The 15,044-nt window shown below is 42.9% G+C and overlaps 1 protein-coding gene across 1 annotated transcript in view; it reads right to left on the reverse strand.

Moving 5' to 3' along the window:
* LOC140714240 (microsomal triglyceride transfer protein large subunit-like) overlaps window positions 1-15,044 on the reverse strand; it is a 99,230-nt gene that overhangs the window by 29,507 nt on the left and 54,679 nt on the right. The window contains exons 8-9 of the mRNA XM_073025276.1: window positions 10,473-10,630; window positions 7,506-7,674 (exon numbers count right to left, since the gene is read on the reverse strand). Coding sequence (XP_072881377.1) covers window positions 7,506-7,674; window positions 10,473-10,630 — 327 coding nt within the window. The remainder of the gene's footprint in view (window positions 1-7,505; window positions 7,675-10,472; window positions 10,631-15,044) is intronic.

Raw genomic sequence — 15,044 nt, forward strand, 5'->3', positions numbered from 1 at the left:
ATGGAATAAGATAAATAAAATTGTAGTATAGTTGGAGATTGGCAGATGTGATGTTGTGGGCATCAATGCAACTTTATAAAACTCTGGTTAAGGCACATCTGCTTACAGTTCCATTTGCCCCACTATAGGAAGGATGTTAAGGCTTTGGGGAAGGTGCTGAAGAGGTTCACCAGGATGCTGCCTGGTTTAGAGGCCACGTGCTATCTCGAGAGGCTGGATAAACTTGGATTACTTTCTCTAGAGCGTCGGAGGGTGAGGGGAAATCTGACAGAGGTTTACAAGATTATCAGAGGCATAAATAGGAGTGGATAGAGAGTACCTGTTTCCCAGGGTTGAAATGTCCAATACCCAAGGGCATGTGTTGAAAGTAAGAGGGGGTAGGTTCAAGGGGGATGTGAGGTGTAAATGCTTGTGGATGCCTGGAATGCGCTGCCTGGTATGGTGGTAGAGGTAAATAGATTAGAGGCTTTTAAGAGACATTTGGATAGGCATATGGATATAAGGAGGGTGATGGAGGGTTATAGACATGGTGTAGGTAGGGGGAATTAATGTTTGGGTGTTTTTGATTTACTTTTTAGCTAGTTTGACACAACACTGTGGGCTAAAGGGACTGTTCCTGGGCTGCACTCTGCTATGTTCCAATGAGTCATGTCTAAAAGAAGATCATTGTTGTGAGTTTAACATCCAAGGATACATGTTGTATCAAAAGGACAAGCAGGTAGACAGAGAGGGTGGTGTGGCTCTGTTGGTAAATAATTAAATCAAATTATTAGAAAGAGGTGACATAGGGTTAGAAGATGTAGAATCCTTGTGGGTAGAGTTGAGGAACTGCAAGGGTAAAAAGAATGTGATGGGCATTACTGTATATCCAGGTTTCCATACGGTAGCCAGGATGTGGGCTGCAAAATTACAATGGGTGGTAGAAAAGGCATGTCAAAAGGGCAATATTACGATAGTCATGGGGGATTTCAAAATGCAGGTAGATTGGGAAAACCAGGTTGGTGCTGGATCCCAAGAGGGGGAATTTCTAAAATGCTTATGAGATGGCTTTTTAAAGCAGCCTGTAGTTGAGGTCACTAGAGAAAGGGATCTCTGAACTGGATGTTGCATAATGAACCAGATTTGATTTGGGAGCTTAAGGAAAATGAACTCTTCGCAGAAAGTGATTGTAAAATGATTGAATTCACCTTGAAGATTAAGAAGCTAAAGTCAGATGTATCAGTATTACCATGGAGTAAGGGGAATTACAGAAGCATGAGCGAGGAGCTGGCTGAAGTTGAATGGAAGGGGACACTAGCAGGGATGATGGCAGAACAGCAATACCTGTAGTTTCTGAGAGCAAAGTTCAAAGCTCAAAGTAAAGTTATTATCAAAGTACACGTGTCACAGTACACAACCCTGAGATTCATTTTCTTGTGGGTATACATAATAAACCCATAATAGAATAATAACCATAATATAATCAATGAAAGGCCACACCAACTTAGACATTCAATCAGAGTACAAAAGAGAACAAACTGCAAATACAAAAACAAAGAAAGAATAATAATAAATAAGCAATAAATATTGAGAACATGAGATGAAGAGTCTTGAAAGGCTGTGGGAATATTTCAATGATGGGGATGTGAAGTTGAATGTAGTTAAGCCTTTGGTTCAAGGGACTGATGGTTGAGGGATAGTAATTATTCCTGAACCTGGTAGTGTGAGTTCTGAAGCTCCTGTACCTTCTTCCCGATGGCAGCAGTGAGAAGAGAGCATGACCTGGGTGGCTGGGGTCCCTGATGATGGGTGCTGCTTTCCTGTGACAATGCTTTGTGGTGATGTGCTCAATGGTGGGAGGGCGTTTATACATTGTGGTGGACAGGGCCATATCCACTACTTGTAGGATTTTCCATCCGAGGGCGATGGTGTTTCCATACCAAGCTTTGATGCAGACCGTCAATATACTCTCTATCACATATCTATAGAAGTTTGTCGAAGTTTTAGATGTCATGCCAAATCTTTGCAAACTCCTAAGGAAGTAGAGGCAGTGCCATGCTTTCTTTGTAAGTTCCCTACATGCTGGGCCCAGGACAGGTCCTCCACAGTGATAACACCAAGGAATTTCAAGTTCGAGCCTTCACTACCTCTGATCCTCCTCCTGAAGGCAATAATAAGCTCCTCAGTCTTGCTGACATTGAGTGAGAGATTGTTGTTACAGCACAACTCAGCCAGATTTTCAATCTCCCTCCTATTCGCTGCTTTGTCACCACCTTTATTTCGGCCTATGATATTAGTGTGCTCAGCAAACTTGAATATGGCATTGGAGCGGTGCTTAGCTGCACAGCCATAAGTGTAAAGCGAGTAGAGCAGGGGGCTAAGTGCACAGGCTTGTAGAGCACCTGTGCTGCTGGGGATTATGGAGGAGATGTTGTTGTCACTCTGAACTGACTGGGTCTGCAAGTGAGGAAATCAAGAATCCAATTGCACAAGGATATATTGGGGCCAAGGTCTAGAAGCTAATTTTAGGGGGTTGATGGTAGTGAATGCTGAGCTGTAGATGAGAAAGAGCATCCTGATGTATACATCTTTGCTGTCTTGATGTTTCAGTGTTGAGTAAGAAATCAATTAGATGGCATCTACTGTGGTCCTGTTGCTCCGGTAGGCAAATTGGAGTGGGTCCAAGTTGCTTCTCAGGCAGAGGTTGATATATTTCATCACCAACCTCTCAAAAGAATTCATTGTTGTGGATGTTCCTCATCTGGGCTGGATGCTTTCCATGGTTTTGTTCTCATGAACGTTGCTCACACTTCAGCCTCAGAAACTGAAACTACAGGATCGTTGGAAGTTTGTGATGGTCCCTCCTTGTTTTGATAGTCAAAGCAAGCATAGAATGCATTGAGCTCACCTAGAAGCGAAGAGCCCTGCTGTCACCTATGTTGCTTGATTTCACTTTGTGAGAGGTGATGACATGCAAACCCCGGCACAGCCGTCAAGCATTCTACATTTACAACACGCTGGAGGAACTCAGCAGGTCGGGCAGCATCCGTGGAAACGAGCAGTCAACGTTTCGGGCCGAGATCCGTCATCAGGACTGAAGAGGGAGGGGGCAGGGGCCCTATAAAGAAGGTGGGGGGAGGGTGGGAAGGAGAAGGCTGGTAGGTGCCAGGTGAGAAACCAGTAAGAGGAAAGATCAAGGGGTGGGGGAGGAGAAGCAGGGAGGGGATAGGCCGGAGAGGTGAAGAAGGAATGTAAGGGGAAAGCACAATGTGTAGTAGAAGAAGGCAGAATCATGAGAGGTGATAAGCAGCTGGAGGAGGAGGCAGAGTGAAAATGGGATGGGGGAAGGGAGAGGAAGGGAATTACTGGAAGTTGGAGAATTCGATGTTCATGCCAAGGGGTTGGAGACTACCCAGATGGTATATGAGGTGTTGCTCCTCCAACCTGAGTTTGGCCTCATCATAGCAGTAGAGGAGGCCATGTAAGCATTCTACATTGATTTAGGTTTGGTCTGGAATTGCCACTTCATCCCTAAGATGGCTTTCTGGAGACTGTACCCTGACTTCTTGTAACTTGTTTGGTCACCAGGCTTGAATGCCACTGATCTGACCCTCAGCATATTGCGGTCTCATGGTTCATCCGGGGCTTCTGGTTGGCGAAGACTCGGAGTGATTTTGTGGGGAGACACTCGTCTACAGCTATTTTAATAAAGTCCATGTCAACCACGTTGTATTCATTCAGATCCACAGTGAGTCTTTGAACACAGTCCAATCTACTGACTCAATTCAATCCTATAGCCATTTCTCTGCTTCCCATAACCATTTCCTTGTTGTTCTAATCTCTAGGGCTTTGCTCTTTAGCCTCTACCTGTATTCAGGTAAGAGAAGGAGAACCAAGAGATCAGATTTAATGAAGTGCAGTCTAGGCATGGAACAGTAGGCATTCCTTACCTTAGGATAACAGTGGGCCAGTGTGTTGGGATCTCTACAAGTTGTATGCTGACAGTAAGTGGGCAGGATTTTCTTCAAACAGGCCTGGTCGAAGTCTCTGATTTAAAATGCGTTCAGATGGACTGTTTCTTGTTTGGACATGGCATCATGCAGTATCTCAAGTGCTTGATTACAGTCGATCACTTGATTATAGTATGTAAACTCCGGTGGGGATCACGGATGAGAACTCCCTCAGTAAAATAGAATGGATGTAAGCTCTGCTGGGGATCATGGATGAGAACTCTCTAAGTAAAAAGAACGGATGGCATTTGATTGTTAAGTGTTCAAGAATGGGGGACCACAAGTTCGACAAAACTGCCACATCGGCCCACCACTGAGAGTTTATCCTGAAATATACACCTCCACCTTTTGTATTTTCCATATCAGCAGTTCAGTCCATCCTGTGAATCAAGAAGCCTTCGGGTCTGATTGTTGTATCTGCTGTGCTGGAAATAAGCCACGTCTCGGTCAAACATAGAACACAACAACCTTTCATTTCCCTCTGACACAGAAATTTTTTTCCCTGAGTTCCTCAATTTTGTTCTCCAGGGACTGCACATTTGCTAAAATTATGCTGGATAGAGGCAGTCTCCTTCAACTGTGTTTCAGCCTGGCTTGGAGTCCAACCTCTCCTTCTGCCTTGTTTCCAGCCATGGCAATGAATCTTCATCTGCTTAAAGGTGCTCTATCTGCTTTCTTGAGAGCCAAGTCCTTCACAAGATTGTGAAATCTGTAGATCATTAAGTCAATTTAAAGGGAAATTGCATGCTGCAACATTGCAGTGGGAGTAATTCAAAAGAGGTATATTTAGAAGTATTGTTTGTAGCCCACAGAACTTTGCCACAGTTTACCGGCACCCTCCTGAATAGTAATTCAGAAGGTACAGGATAGATAAATCCCAAAGAATAAGGAGAATTCTAAAGGGAGGATGAGGCAGCCGTGGCTGACAAGGGAAGTCAAAGACAGAATAAAAACAAAACAAAAGAGAGAACATATAATAGAGAAAAAAATAATGGAAAATTAGAGGATTGGGAAACTTTTAATAATCAACAGAAGGGAACCAAAAAAAGCTGTAAGGAGGGAAAAGATGAAATATAAGCTAGCCAATATTATAAAAGAGGATACCAAAAGATTTTTCAGATATATAAAGAGTAAAAGAGAGACCAGAGCAGATTCTGGACCACTGGAAAATGGTGCTGGAGAAGTTGTAATAGGGGTAAAGAAACTGTGGAATAATTTTTGTCAGTCTTCACTATGGAAGACATTAGCAGTATGCCAGGAATTCAAGGGTATCAGGGGCAGAAGTGAATGTTATTGCTGTTACTAAGGAGAAGGTGCTTGGGAAACTGAAGGGTCTGAAAGTAGTTAAGTCACTTGGACTAGGTGGACCACACTTGAAGGTTCTGAAAGAGGTCGCTGAAGAGATTGTGGAGGCATTAGTAATGATTTTCCAAAAATCACTAGCTTCTGGAATGGTTCCAGAGGACTGGAAATTGCAAATACCAATCCACTCTTTAAGAAGGGAGGGAGGCAAAAATGGAAATTATTGGCCAGTTGGCCTGACTTCAATAGTTGGGAAGATATTGGAGTCTATTATCAATGATGAAGCTTCAGGATACTCGATGGCACATGGTAAACTAGCCCAAAGTCAGCATTATTTCCTTAAGGGGAAATCTTGCCTGACAAATCTGTTGGAATTCTTTGAGGAAATAATAGGTAGGATAGACTAACGTTAGTGCGTGTTCTTTACTTTCAGAAGGCCTTTGACAAGGTGTCGCACATGAAACTCCTTACCAGGATAAGGACTCATGGCATTGCAGGAAAGATACTTGTATGGATAGAAGATTGGCTCACTAGCAGGAGAAAAAGAGTGGGAATAAAGGGGGCCTTTTCTGTTTGGCTGCCAGTTACTAGTGGTGTTCTGCATGGGTCGGTATTGGGACCACTTCTTTTCATGTCATATGTTCATGACTTGGATGAAGAAATTGATGGTTTTATGGCTAAGTTTGTGGATGATACAAAGAAAGGTGGAGGGGTTGGTAGGATGAGGAAGCAGGGAATCTGCATTAAAGACGCAGACAGATTAGGAGAATGTATACTGTAGTGGCAGATGGAATGTAGTGTAGTGCTGTGTATGGTTATGCACTTCAGCAGAAGGAATAAAAGCACAGACTATTTTGCAAGTGGGGAGAAAATTCAAAAGCGAGCGGTACAAAAGGACTTGGGAGTCCTCAGCTCAGGCTTTACAAGGTATTGGTCAGACTGCATTGTATTGTGAACAGATCTGAGCCTTTCATCTGATAAAAGATGTCCTGACATTGGAGAGGGTACAGAGGAGATTCACAAGGATGATTCAGGGAATAAAAGGGTTAATGTAGGAGGAGCATTTGATGGCTCTGGGCTTGCACTCACTGGAGTTTAGAAGAACGGGAGTGGGGAGGGGGATGGGTTCTCACTGTAACCTATCGAATATCGAAAGGCCTAGATAGAGTGGATGTGGAGAAGATGATTTTCTATAGTGGGTGAGTCCAGGACCAGAGGGCACAGCCTCAGAATAGATGGATGTCCTTTTAGATGAGGAGAAATTTCATTTGCCAGAGGGTGGAGAATTTGATGAATTCATTGCTACAGATGTTTGTGGAAGCCATTGGGCGTGTTTGAAGCGGAGGTTGATAAATTTTACATAGTCAAGGCATCAAAGGTTACAGGGAGAAGGCAGAAGAATGCAGTTGAGTGGGGTAATAAACCAACCATGATGGAACGACGGAGCAGATTCAATGTGCCCAATGACCCAAGTCTGCTCCTATATCTTACGGTCTTATTGTTTGGCCTCGAGGTTTTCAAATGCTTATCCTCTATTCTGAGCAGTGATTTCAGGGAGTAAGGGAAAATTTATGTCTCGTTAAGGAGGATTTCGACACATGTTAAAGCTTCTCCTCCATTTGATTTGGAATCTTTTCCCTCAATGGTTTGTGGCCGGTTTCTGATGTTAGTTCTGAGAATGGCAAGGCCAGTACAATGGAGCAGACTGAAGGTAATTAGAGCCTGGGAGAGAATACTGATGTTCATTTGTTTATCCTTTCAGTAGATTCAGAACATTGTGCCAAAACAGTTTTTATGGCATATTTCCAGTACTCTACTGCAGTTAGTCCATGTTTCAGAAGCATACAGGAATGCAGTGAAATGGCAGACCATGGTTTGTTTTACCATGGTTATTAATCTTCAAACGCCATTTTCCTCAATCAATGGGTGCATTGAAGGTGCTGCCTACCTTTATAAGAGTCGGATCCTGAGTTATGACAACAGGTTCAGCTTTTGGCCTTTATGTATTGTCTACTTCTCAGGAAAAATTACTGGTTCTCCACTCCCAAGGCAGCAAGCTTCTATTGGCTACTGGAACATAAGATTTTATTCCTGTAGCTTAGTAGTAGAAAATTATTTAAGCATATTGATTTCTTATTACTGGGCTCACTCAAATCGCCTACTCAGTAACAAGAACCACTCAAGCATCTGATCCTGTAACGCACACATACGTACCAGCAATGTATTTAAAAGCTCTTTAGATGGGTGAGAAGACAAGGCAGCAGCCTGCAAAAATGTCTGCATTTGAGGAACCTTTTTCTCTTCGGTGAAGTCCAGATATTCCGAGAGTGCACCCAGGGATGATTCTGTCTGTGCTGCTGTTGCTGAGTCTATCAGAAAGGAGCTAGAATACATCAAAAATGGTAAGAAACCTTCATTTGTAGAAATGTAGTCACTGGGATTGAAATTCTCTGGAAAACCTTCAGTCGTGTTTCATTCGCAAGCAGGAAACTATCTCAAGAGCTGAAATTTTATGAAGATTACAGAGTCCAACAGGCTTAAGTAGGGATGAAAGAGACTGCAGATGCAAGGATCTGAAACAACAAACGATCTGCTGGAGGAACTCAGTGGGTTGAGCAGCATCTGTGTGAGAAAAGGAAATGTCGACATTTTGGGTTGAAATTCTGCATCTGGGCTGAGAGTGGAGGTGAGATGAGACCATAACACAAAAAGACACAGGATCAGAATTTGGACAGTTGGCCCATTGATTCTGCTCTACCACTCATGGCTGACTTATTTTCCCCCTCAACACCATTCTCCTGACTTCTCCCCATAACCTTTGACACCCTTACTAATCAAGAACCTATCAACCTCCACTTTACACATAGCCAATGAATTGGCCTCCACAGCCACCCCTGGCAATGAATTCCACAGATTCACAACCCTCTGCCTAAAGAAATTCCTCCTCATGGCAGGAATATTAATAAGAAAATGAGAGGCCATCATGACCTGATGCTGAGTTTTGACCTAAACCATGAATTCCTCCGCCAGATTGTTTGTTACCAATGTTCTTTACGTGCCGCGCCACAGTTTTAGTAATTGTAAATTTGAACATCCGCCATTTGTGTTTTCCAGCAAATGGTTTTACCCAATGATAAATAACTTACAAACTGGCTGGAAGCAAAGGGATCGGACCCAAAGATTGTGCAGAGATACATGAAAACTCAGTGTCCCTTTTGGAGAAGTCATGAAGATTTTCAGAAAGAAAATGGTCTAAAAGTTCAACTATGTCATACCATTATTTACTTTGCCACAAGATGGATCCTTGAAAATACAATCACTATATATTACTTGCACAGAACTGTATTGAGTACAATAAGTGAGTCTTTAATTATGAAGCAGGAATGAACCAGATGACTGTATGGAGTTAGTTAATGGACCACAAATTACGTGGGATCCTGCTGCTGAATACAACCATCAGTCTTTCTCCAGGTAGATCCTTCATTAAGTTTTTGTCATTCCTCCTTGTTTTCTACCTTATCACCAACTTCTCCCTCAGATCTTCTTGGTAATCTTCTTTTTGCTGCCTATGTTTCCTCAACAAGACCATCTGTCTGCCTGAGACCTTTGCCACCCGACAATCCCATTGCATTACCCACCAACAGCACCCCTTCACAATTTCTTCATATCTCTTCTCTAAGCAAAAGGATGAGAACATGAAGGTTTTCGTGTGAGGTTTTTGTTATTTAAAGTCCATTTTATCATGCACAACACCTTCATATTTGCTTGAAGGAATATCGCCAGTTTTGGAGACCCACTCAAATGTTGCATGCATTCTCCTCATTGCCCTTCCCTTGCTCTCTATTCCACTTCCTCATTGTTAATCCTGTGCTTCTCTTCTACCTCCACCTGCTCCTTTCTCCCTCCCTTCTGCATGGCACAACTTCACAGCAGATCTGTTCTGTCATGAGTTTTAGGTCAATGCCCACGATTCCATTCAAAAGAAGCAGAGATAAATTCTTGGTCAGCATTGAATATATCACTACACACATCACTGAGGTTGGGAACCCCTTCATCCTCTGACACTCTGTGCAAAAATTATAAGTAAAAATAAAAGTCCAGCTTTCTCAATAATTGTTTCTTTATTAAGAGGTTGACATGCCTTGTAGAGACAATAGTCACTACACTATGATTACAGATTGAAACATAAGATGACACCATTCTAATTTGACACCTCAGCTTTATGTACAACAATTGCTTTTATTTCTTTTTTATTTGAATAAGGGACTGATCATCGATAATCTGACTTATTTAACTAATTCCTTCCAATTTCCCTTTTCTCTGCTATTCTATTACAATCTTCTATTAACCAATGTGTTTTCTCCCAGTTATTATCAACTCACTACGTCACCATATCATGCAAGCTCTCCATTCTATTACTGACTCATTCTTCTCATCATTTTTTCCTGCAGTCAAAAAATCTCTCCCTCTCCCCCTCTCTCTATGTCCCTCCCTTTCAATGTTTTTTTTCATAATTTTGTTTAAATTTCATATTTCTACTTGTCTTCTTTTTTGTTTAATTGGCTGAAGGTTGATTACATGTGAATGTATGTTCTAACAAGGTCTCCAAGATTTATTTTCTTTACATTTTATTTATATTATATATTTGTATGTATAATGTTATTTATATTTCTTTATATTTTCTTTAAGGGGCAAAAGTTTAGGGGTAACACGAGGGGGAACTTCTTTACTCAGAGTGGTAGCTGTAATGGAACGAGCTTCCAGTAGAAGTGGTAGAGGCAGGTTCGATATTGTCATTTAAAGTAAAATTGGATAGGTATATGGACAGGAAAGGAATGGAGGGTTATGGGCTGAGTGCAGGTCAGTGGGACTAGGTGAGAGTAAGTGTTCGGCATGAACTAGAAGGGCCGAGATGGCCTGTTTCCGTGCTGTAATTGTTATATGGTTATTGTTATTGTTATACAAAACATTTTATCCCTTAGCATCACAGCTGAACTTCTCTTGCAACTCCTGAGAGATTTCTTATGCACAAAATAAAGCCCTGACCTAACAAAGAGGCTTATTAAAGAATAGGAATATTTCAGACCAGTAAAAAGGTCTTTATCTCCCAAATAGTATTTTATAGAATCTTACACAAATGTACATTTAGAATAGCAGAAGGAACATATGCCATGGACTCACATCTCATTTTCAGCTGCCTTCTTCAGAAAATCCAGAATCACTTTCTTCTTTTCTTCTCTAAGTAGATGAACAAAAGCCAGAAAAACTTTTGCTGCAGATACCTTAGAAAGATTTTGCACACTGTCTTTTTCATTGAGACTGTTCAAGTAGCCATTTGCCTAAAAGAAAAACAATGTGATGTTAAATTGTGGATTCCATCCTATGCTTCACCGGAATTCAACTTAAGGAGTCTAGAGAACTTCATCAAAGTCGAGTTTATTGTCATATGCACAAGAACGTGTATGCAATAAAAACTTATTTCCACCTGCAACACAAGCATGTAGTATCATATAAGCAGCATTACAAGAAAATCATAAACATAAATTAGATTAGATTAAATAACATTCATTCATCAAACATATTGAAACATACATGCGTTAACAACTAACACAATCTGAGAATGTGCCTGGGTAGTCCGCAACTGTTTCCATACTTCCAGTGCCAACATAACATGCCCACAATGTTCAGGAGAACAACACATTAGCAACATACAGAATCAGGTTTATTATCACTGACATATGTCAGAAAATTTGTTGTTTTTTTTTGCAGCAGTACAGAGAAATATATATTTAAAATACTGTGTTACAATAAGAAATGTATATAAAAAAGTAATTAGATCAAAAATTGATCATGGGTTTCATGGTCTATTCAGAAGTTTGATGGTGCAGAGGAAAAGCTGTTCCCAAAACAGTAAGTGTATGTTTTCAGGCTCCTGATGGTAGCAATGAGAAATGGACATATCCTGGATGGTGAAGGTCCTTAATGATGGATGCTGCCTTCTTGCGGCATCTATTGAGAATATTCTTGATGATGCTGCTGGCTGAGTTTGTAAGCCTCTGCAGCTTTTTCCGATCCTGTGCACTGGCAGACAGTGTTGCAACCAGTCAGAATCATGTCCACAGTACATCTATGGAATCTTGCTGGATGCTTTGATGAATTATGAAATCTGCTCAATCTCCCAGTGAAGTATAGTCACTGGCGTGCCTTCTTTGTAATTGCATCAATATGTTGGGTCCAGGTTAGATTTTCAGAGATGTTGACACACAGGAACTTGAAGCTGCTTACCCTTTCCACTGCAGATCCTTCGATGAGAACTACTACATTTTCTCCTGCCTGCCCCCTCCTGAAATCTACAATCATTTTCTTAGTCTTAATGACGTTGAGTGCAAAGTTATTGCAACACCACTCAATTAGTCAACTAGCCCCATCTCTCTCTCTCTCTCTCTCCTGATGACTTATTGTCATCTGAGATTCTGCCGACAGCAGTTGGCATCCTTGGCAAATTTATAGATGGCATTTGAGTTGTGCCTAGCCACAGTCATGAGTCTAGAGACCGAGTAGGGCATTCTCAAGGTGCACCAGTGTTGACTGTCAGTGAGGAGGAGATATTATTTCCAATCTGGACTGATGGTGGTCTCCCACTAAGGAAGTCCAGGATCCTGTTGAAGAGGGAGGTACAGAGGCCAAGGTTTTGAAATGTTGTTTAGTACTGAGGGTATGATGTTGTTTAACGTTGAGCTGTGAACAATAAACAGCAGCCAGATGTAGGTAGACTTTTGAAGACAGACACAACAAAACTCCTTCCTACTCTCCATACTCTCACTAGCCCTTATCCTTGGGGCCCACCAATCATGATCCTTGCCCTTGGGGACTGCAGATCTTCATCCTCAGTGCCTGCCTGCCAACCTGACCTCCGTCTTCTGGGATCATGGAAGTCCAACAACCGGACCTGCCAACTGAACTCAGGCATCCGGACTTGCCCTGTATAGACCTCTGATCTTAGGTCTTGCCAACGTTGGGATCACCGGCTCTCGTCCTTGGGGCTCACTCACTTCAGTCATGGACCACAGGGATGGCTGGTCTTTGTCCTCAGCACCAGCTGACCCAACATCCTTTGGAGATCACTGGAGTCTAACATCAGGACTTGCTGACCAAACTTGTGCCTGCAGCCCACATGCCCATAAGATCCCAGAACTTGCTGATCTCGGGGATTGATTTCATAGAGGTGTATATGATGATAGACATTGAGGACCTCAGCAAGGCAATTGATGTCTGGCCCCAGGGAAAGCTCCTGGCAATGATGGAATTCCTCCAGACCTGATCAAACACTACAAGAGCTCACTCCTCCAACCTTTACACAAGGTCCTGCATCAGTGCTGGAAGGAAGGAGCCCTACCACAGGATATGCGCGACTCCAAAATTGTCACTTTGTACAAGAACAAGGGTGATAGGAGCAACTGCAACAACTACAGGGGCATCTCCCTCCAGAGTATTGTCAGCAAAGTCTTTGCTCGTGTAACTCTGGCATATCTACAAACTCCGGCAGAACAAGTCTACCCTGAGACCCTGAGACCCAATGTGGTTTTCGCTCAGGTCAACTGTCGACATGATTTTCTCACTCCGTCAACTCCAGGAGAAGTGCAGAGAACAACAGAAACCCCTCTATGTCGCTTTCATCGACTTAACCAAAGCATTCGACCTTGTCAACAGGGATGGGCTCTTTCAGGTTCTCCTCAAGATCAGCTGTCCCCCGAAACTCCAAAGTATCATCAAGTCATTCCATGACGACATGAAGGCTACTGTTCAGTACGATGGCAGCTCATCAGAACCCTTCGCTATTCATAGTGGAGTCAAACAAGGATGCGTGTTGGCCCCAACGTTATTCGGCATCTTCTCTCTGCTATTGAAGCACGCATTTGGGACATCAACAGAAGGCATCTACATGCACACCAGGTCTGATGGGCGGCTGTTCAACCTTGCGTACCTGAGAGCAAGAACAAGTGTGCAAAAGATCTTAATACATGACATGCTTTCTGCCAATGACGCTGCTATTCCCTCACACACCAAACAGCAACTACAAACTCTCATGGACCGCTTCTCTAAGGCATGCAAGGACTTCGGGCTTACCATCAGTCTAAAGAAAACAAATGTCCTTGCCCAGAATGTAGTGGAGACACCAGTCATTACCATCGAAAGTTATGATCTAGAAGTGGTCCACCATTAGCGACACTCTCTCCCTCGATGCTGAAATCAACAGGCGTATCGGCAAGGCAACATTGATCCTTGCTCGACTCTCCTCGCGAGTCTGGGAGAATCCTAAACTCGTTACAAAGACCAAGACTGCCTTGTACAATGCATGTGTTATCAGCACCCTCCTGTATGGTAGCGAGACTTGGACCATCTACTCCAAACAGGAGAGGAAACTCAATAGTTTTCACATGCGCAGCCTTCACCGCATCCTCGGCTTCACCTGGAGAGACGAAGTCCCAGTCTCTGAGGTCCTCTCCCGCACTGGACTTCCCACAATGTTCACGCTTTTAAGAGAACGCAGACAGCGCTGGCTGGGCCACGTCCGTCGTATGAAGGATAGTAGACTGCTGAAGGACATCCTCTATGGAGAACAAGCAACAGGCAAGAGGAACTTTGGTAGACCCCAGCTTCGCTTCAAGGACCTCTGCAAGTGCGACATGAAAGCCTTAAAAATCAACGCACAGTGCTGGGAGGACACAGCAGATGACCGCAACAAATGGTGAGGTACTCTTCAGCAACACCCAGAGCAAGGTGAAAGAGTGATCCTGAGTCAGTTTGAGGAGCGGAGAGCTAAACGGAGAGCACAGCGGACAGCGGACAACAATTCCACGACATCCTACACATGCAGCAACTGTGGCAGGGCCTACCGCTCCAGGATCAGCCTCAATAGCCACAGTCGACGTTGCTCGACAAACCAGTGACTACCAGAGGCACAGTACCCATGGTCGACCACGACCGACGGAGGCCACAAAATATGACGATAGCCACAGACTGAGTGGATAGCTAGAACTTTTTTTCCCAGCCCAGACATAACTAGGGGCATATTTTAAGGTGATTGGAAGAGAGTATGGGGGAGTCAGAGGTAAATTTTTCTCAGAGAGAGTGGTGGTGGTAGAGGCAAATATATAAGGGACATTTAATAAACTCTTAGATTGGCACATGGATGACAGAAAAATAGAGGGCTACATATGAGGGAAGGGTTTGATTGAATAGGTAAAAAGGTTGGCACAACATTGTGGGCTGAAGGGCCTGTAGCATTCTATGTTATAAGCTCTATGTTCTAAAAATCACCTATCAAGCATCTAACTTTCAGGGAATACAGATTTTTTTTCGTTAAAACAAAAAACTGAGGAATTTTTAGTTGTCCCCAGCTGATGCACGTATAATGCTAAGGAACCAGAATCCTGAAATTCTTTGAGGTTCACATGACAACATTGCACTGTTTGAAATTCTCAGGTTCCCTCTTGTACAGTGCCAGTTTCAGGGTGAGCTACTATATGGATCCATAGGAAAAACATTTAGTTTCACAGCTACAGGAGCCAGTCTTTAAAGAGATCCGCATAATGCGAAAAAACACAAGCAGCTTTGATTTTACATACGGCAGCTACGAAGATGGGAGAGGGAAAGTAAAGTTCTAACTGAATCACTGTTCTTTTTGTAGCTGCCAAGGAGCCAATCCGGAATGCTTGCTCGAGCTGGTTGCTAAGGAAGTCTCTATAAGGG

The sequence above is a fragment of the Hemitrygon akajei genome, chromosome 21 (genome assembly GCF_048418815.1).
Source record: "Hemitrygon akajei chromosome 21, sHemAka1.3, whole genome shotgun sequence".
Lineage (NCBI taxonomy): Eukaryota > Metazoa > Chordata > Chondrichthyes > Myliobatiformes > Dasyatidae > Hemitrygon > Hemitrygon akajei.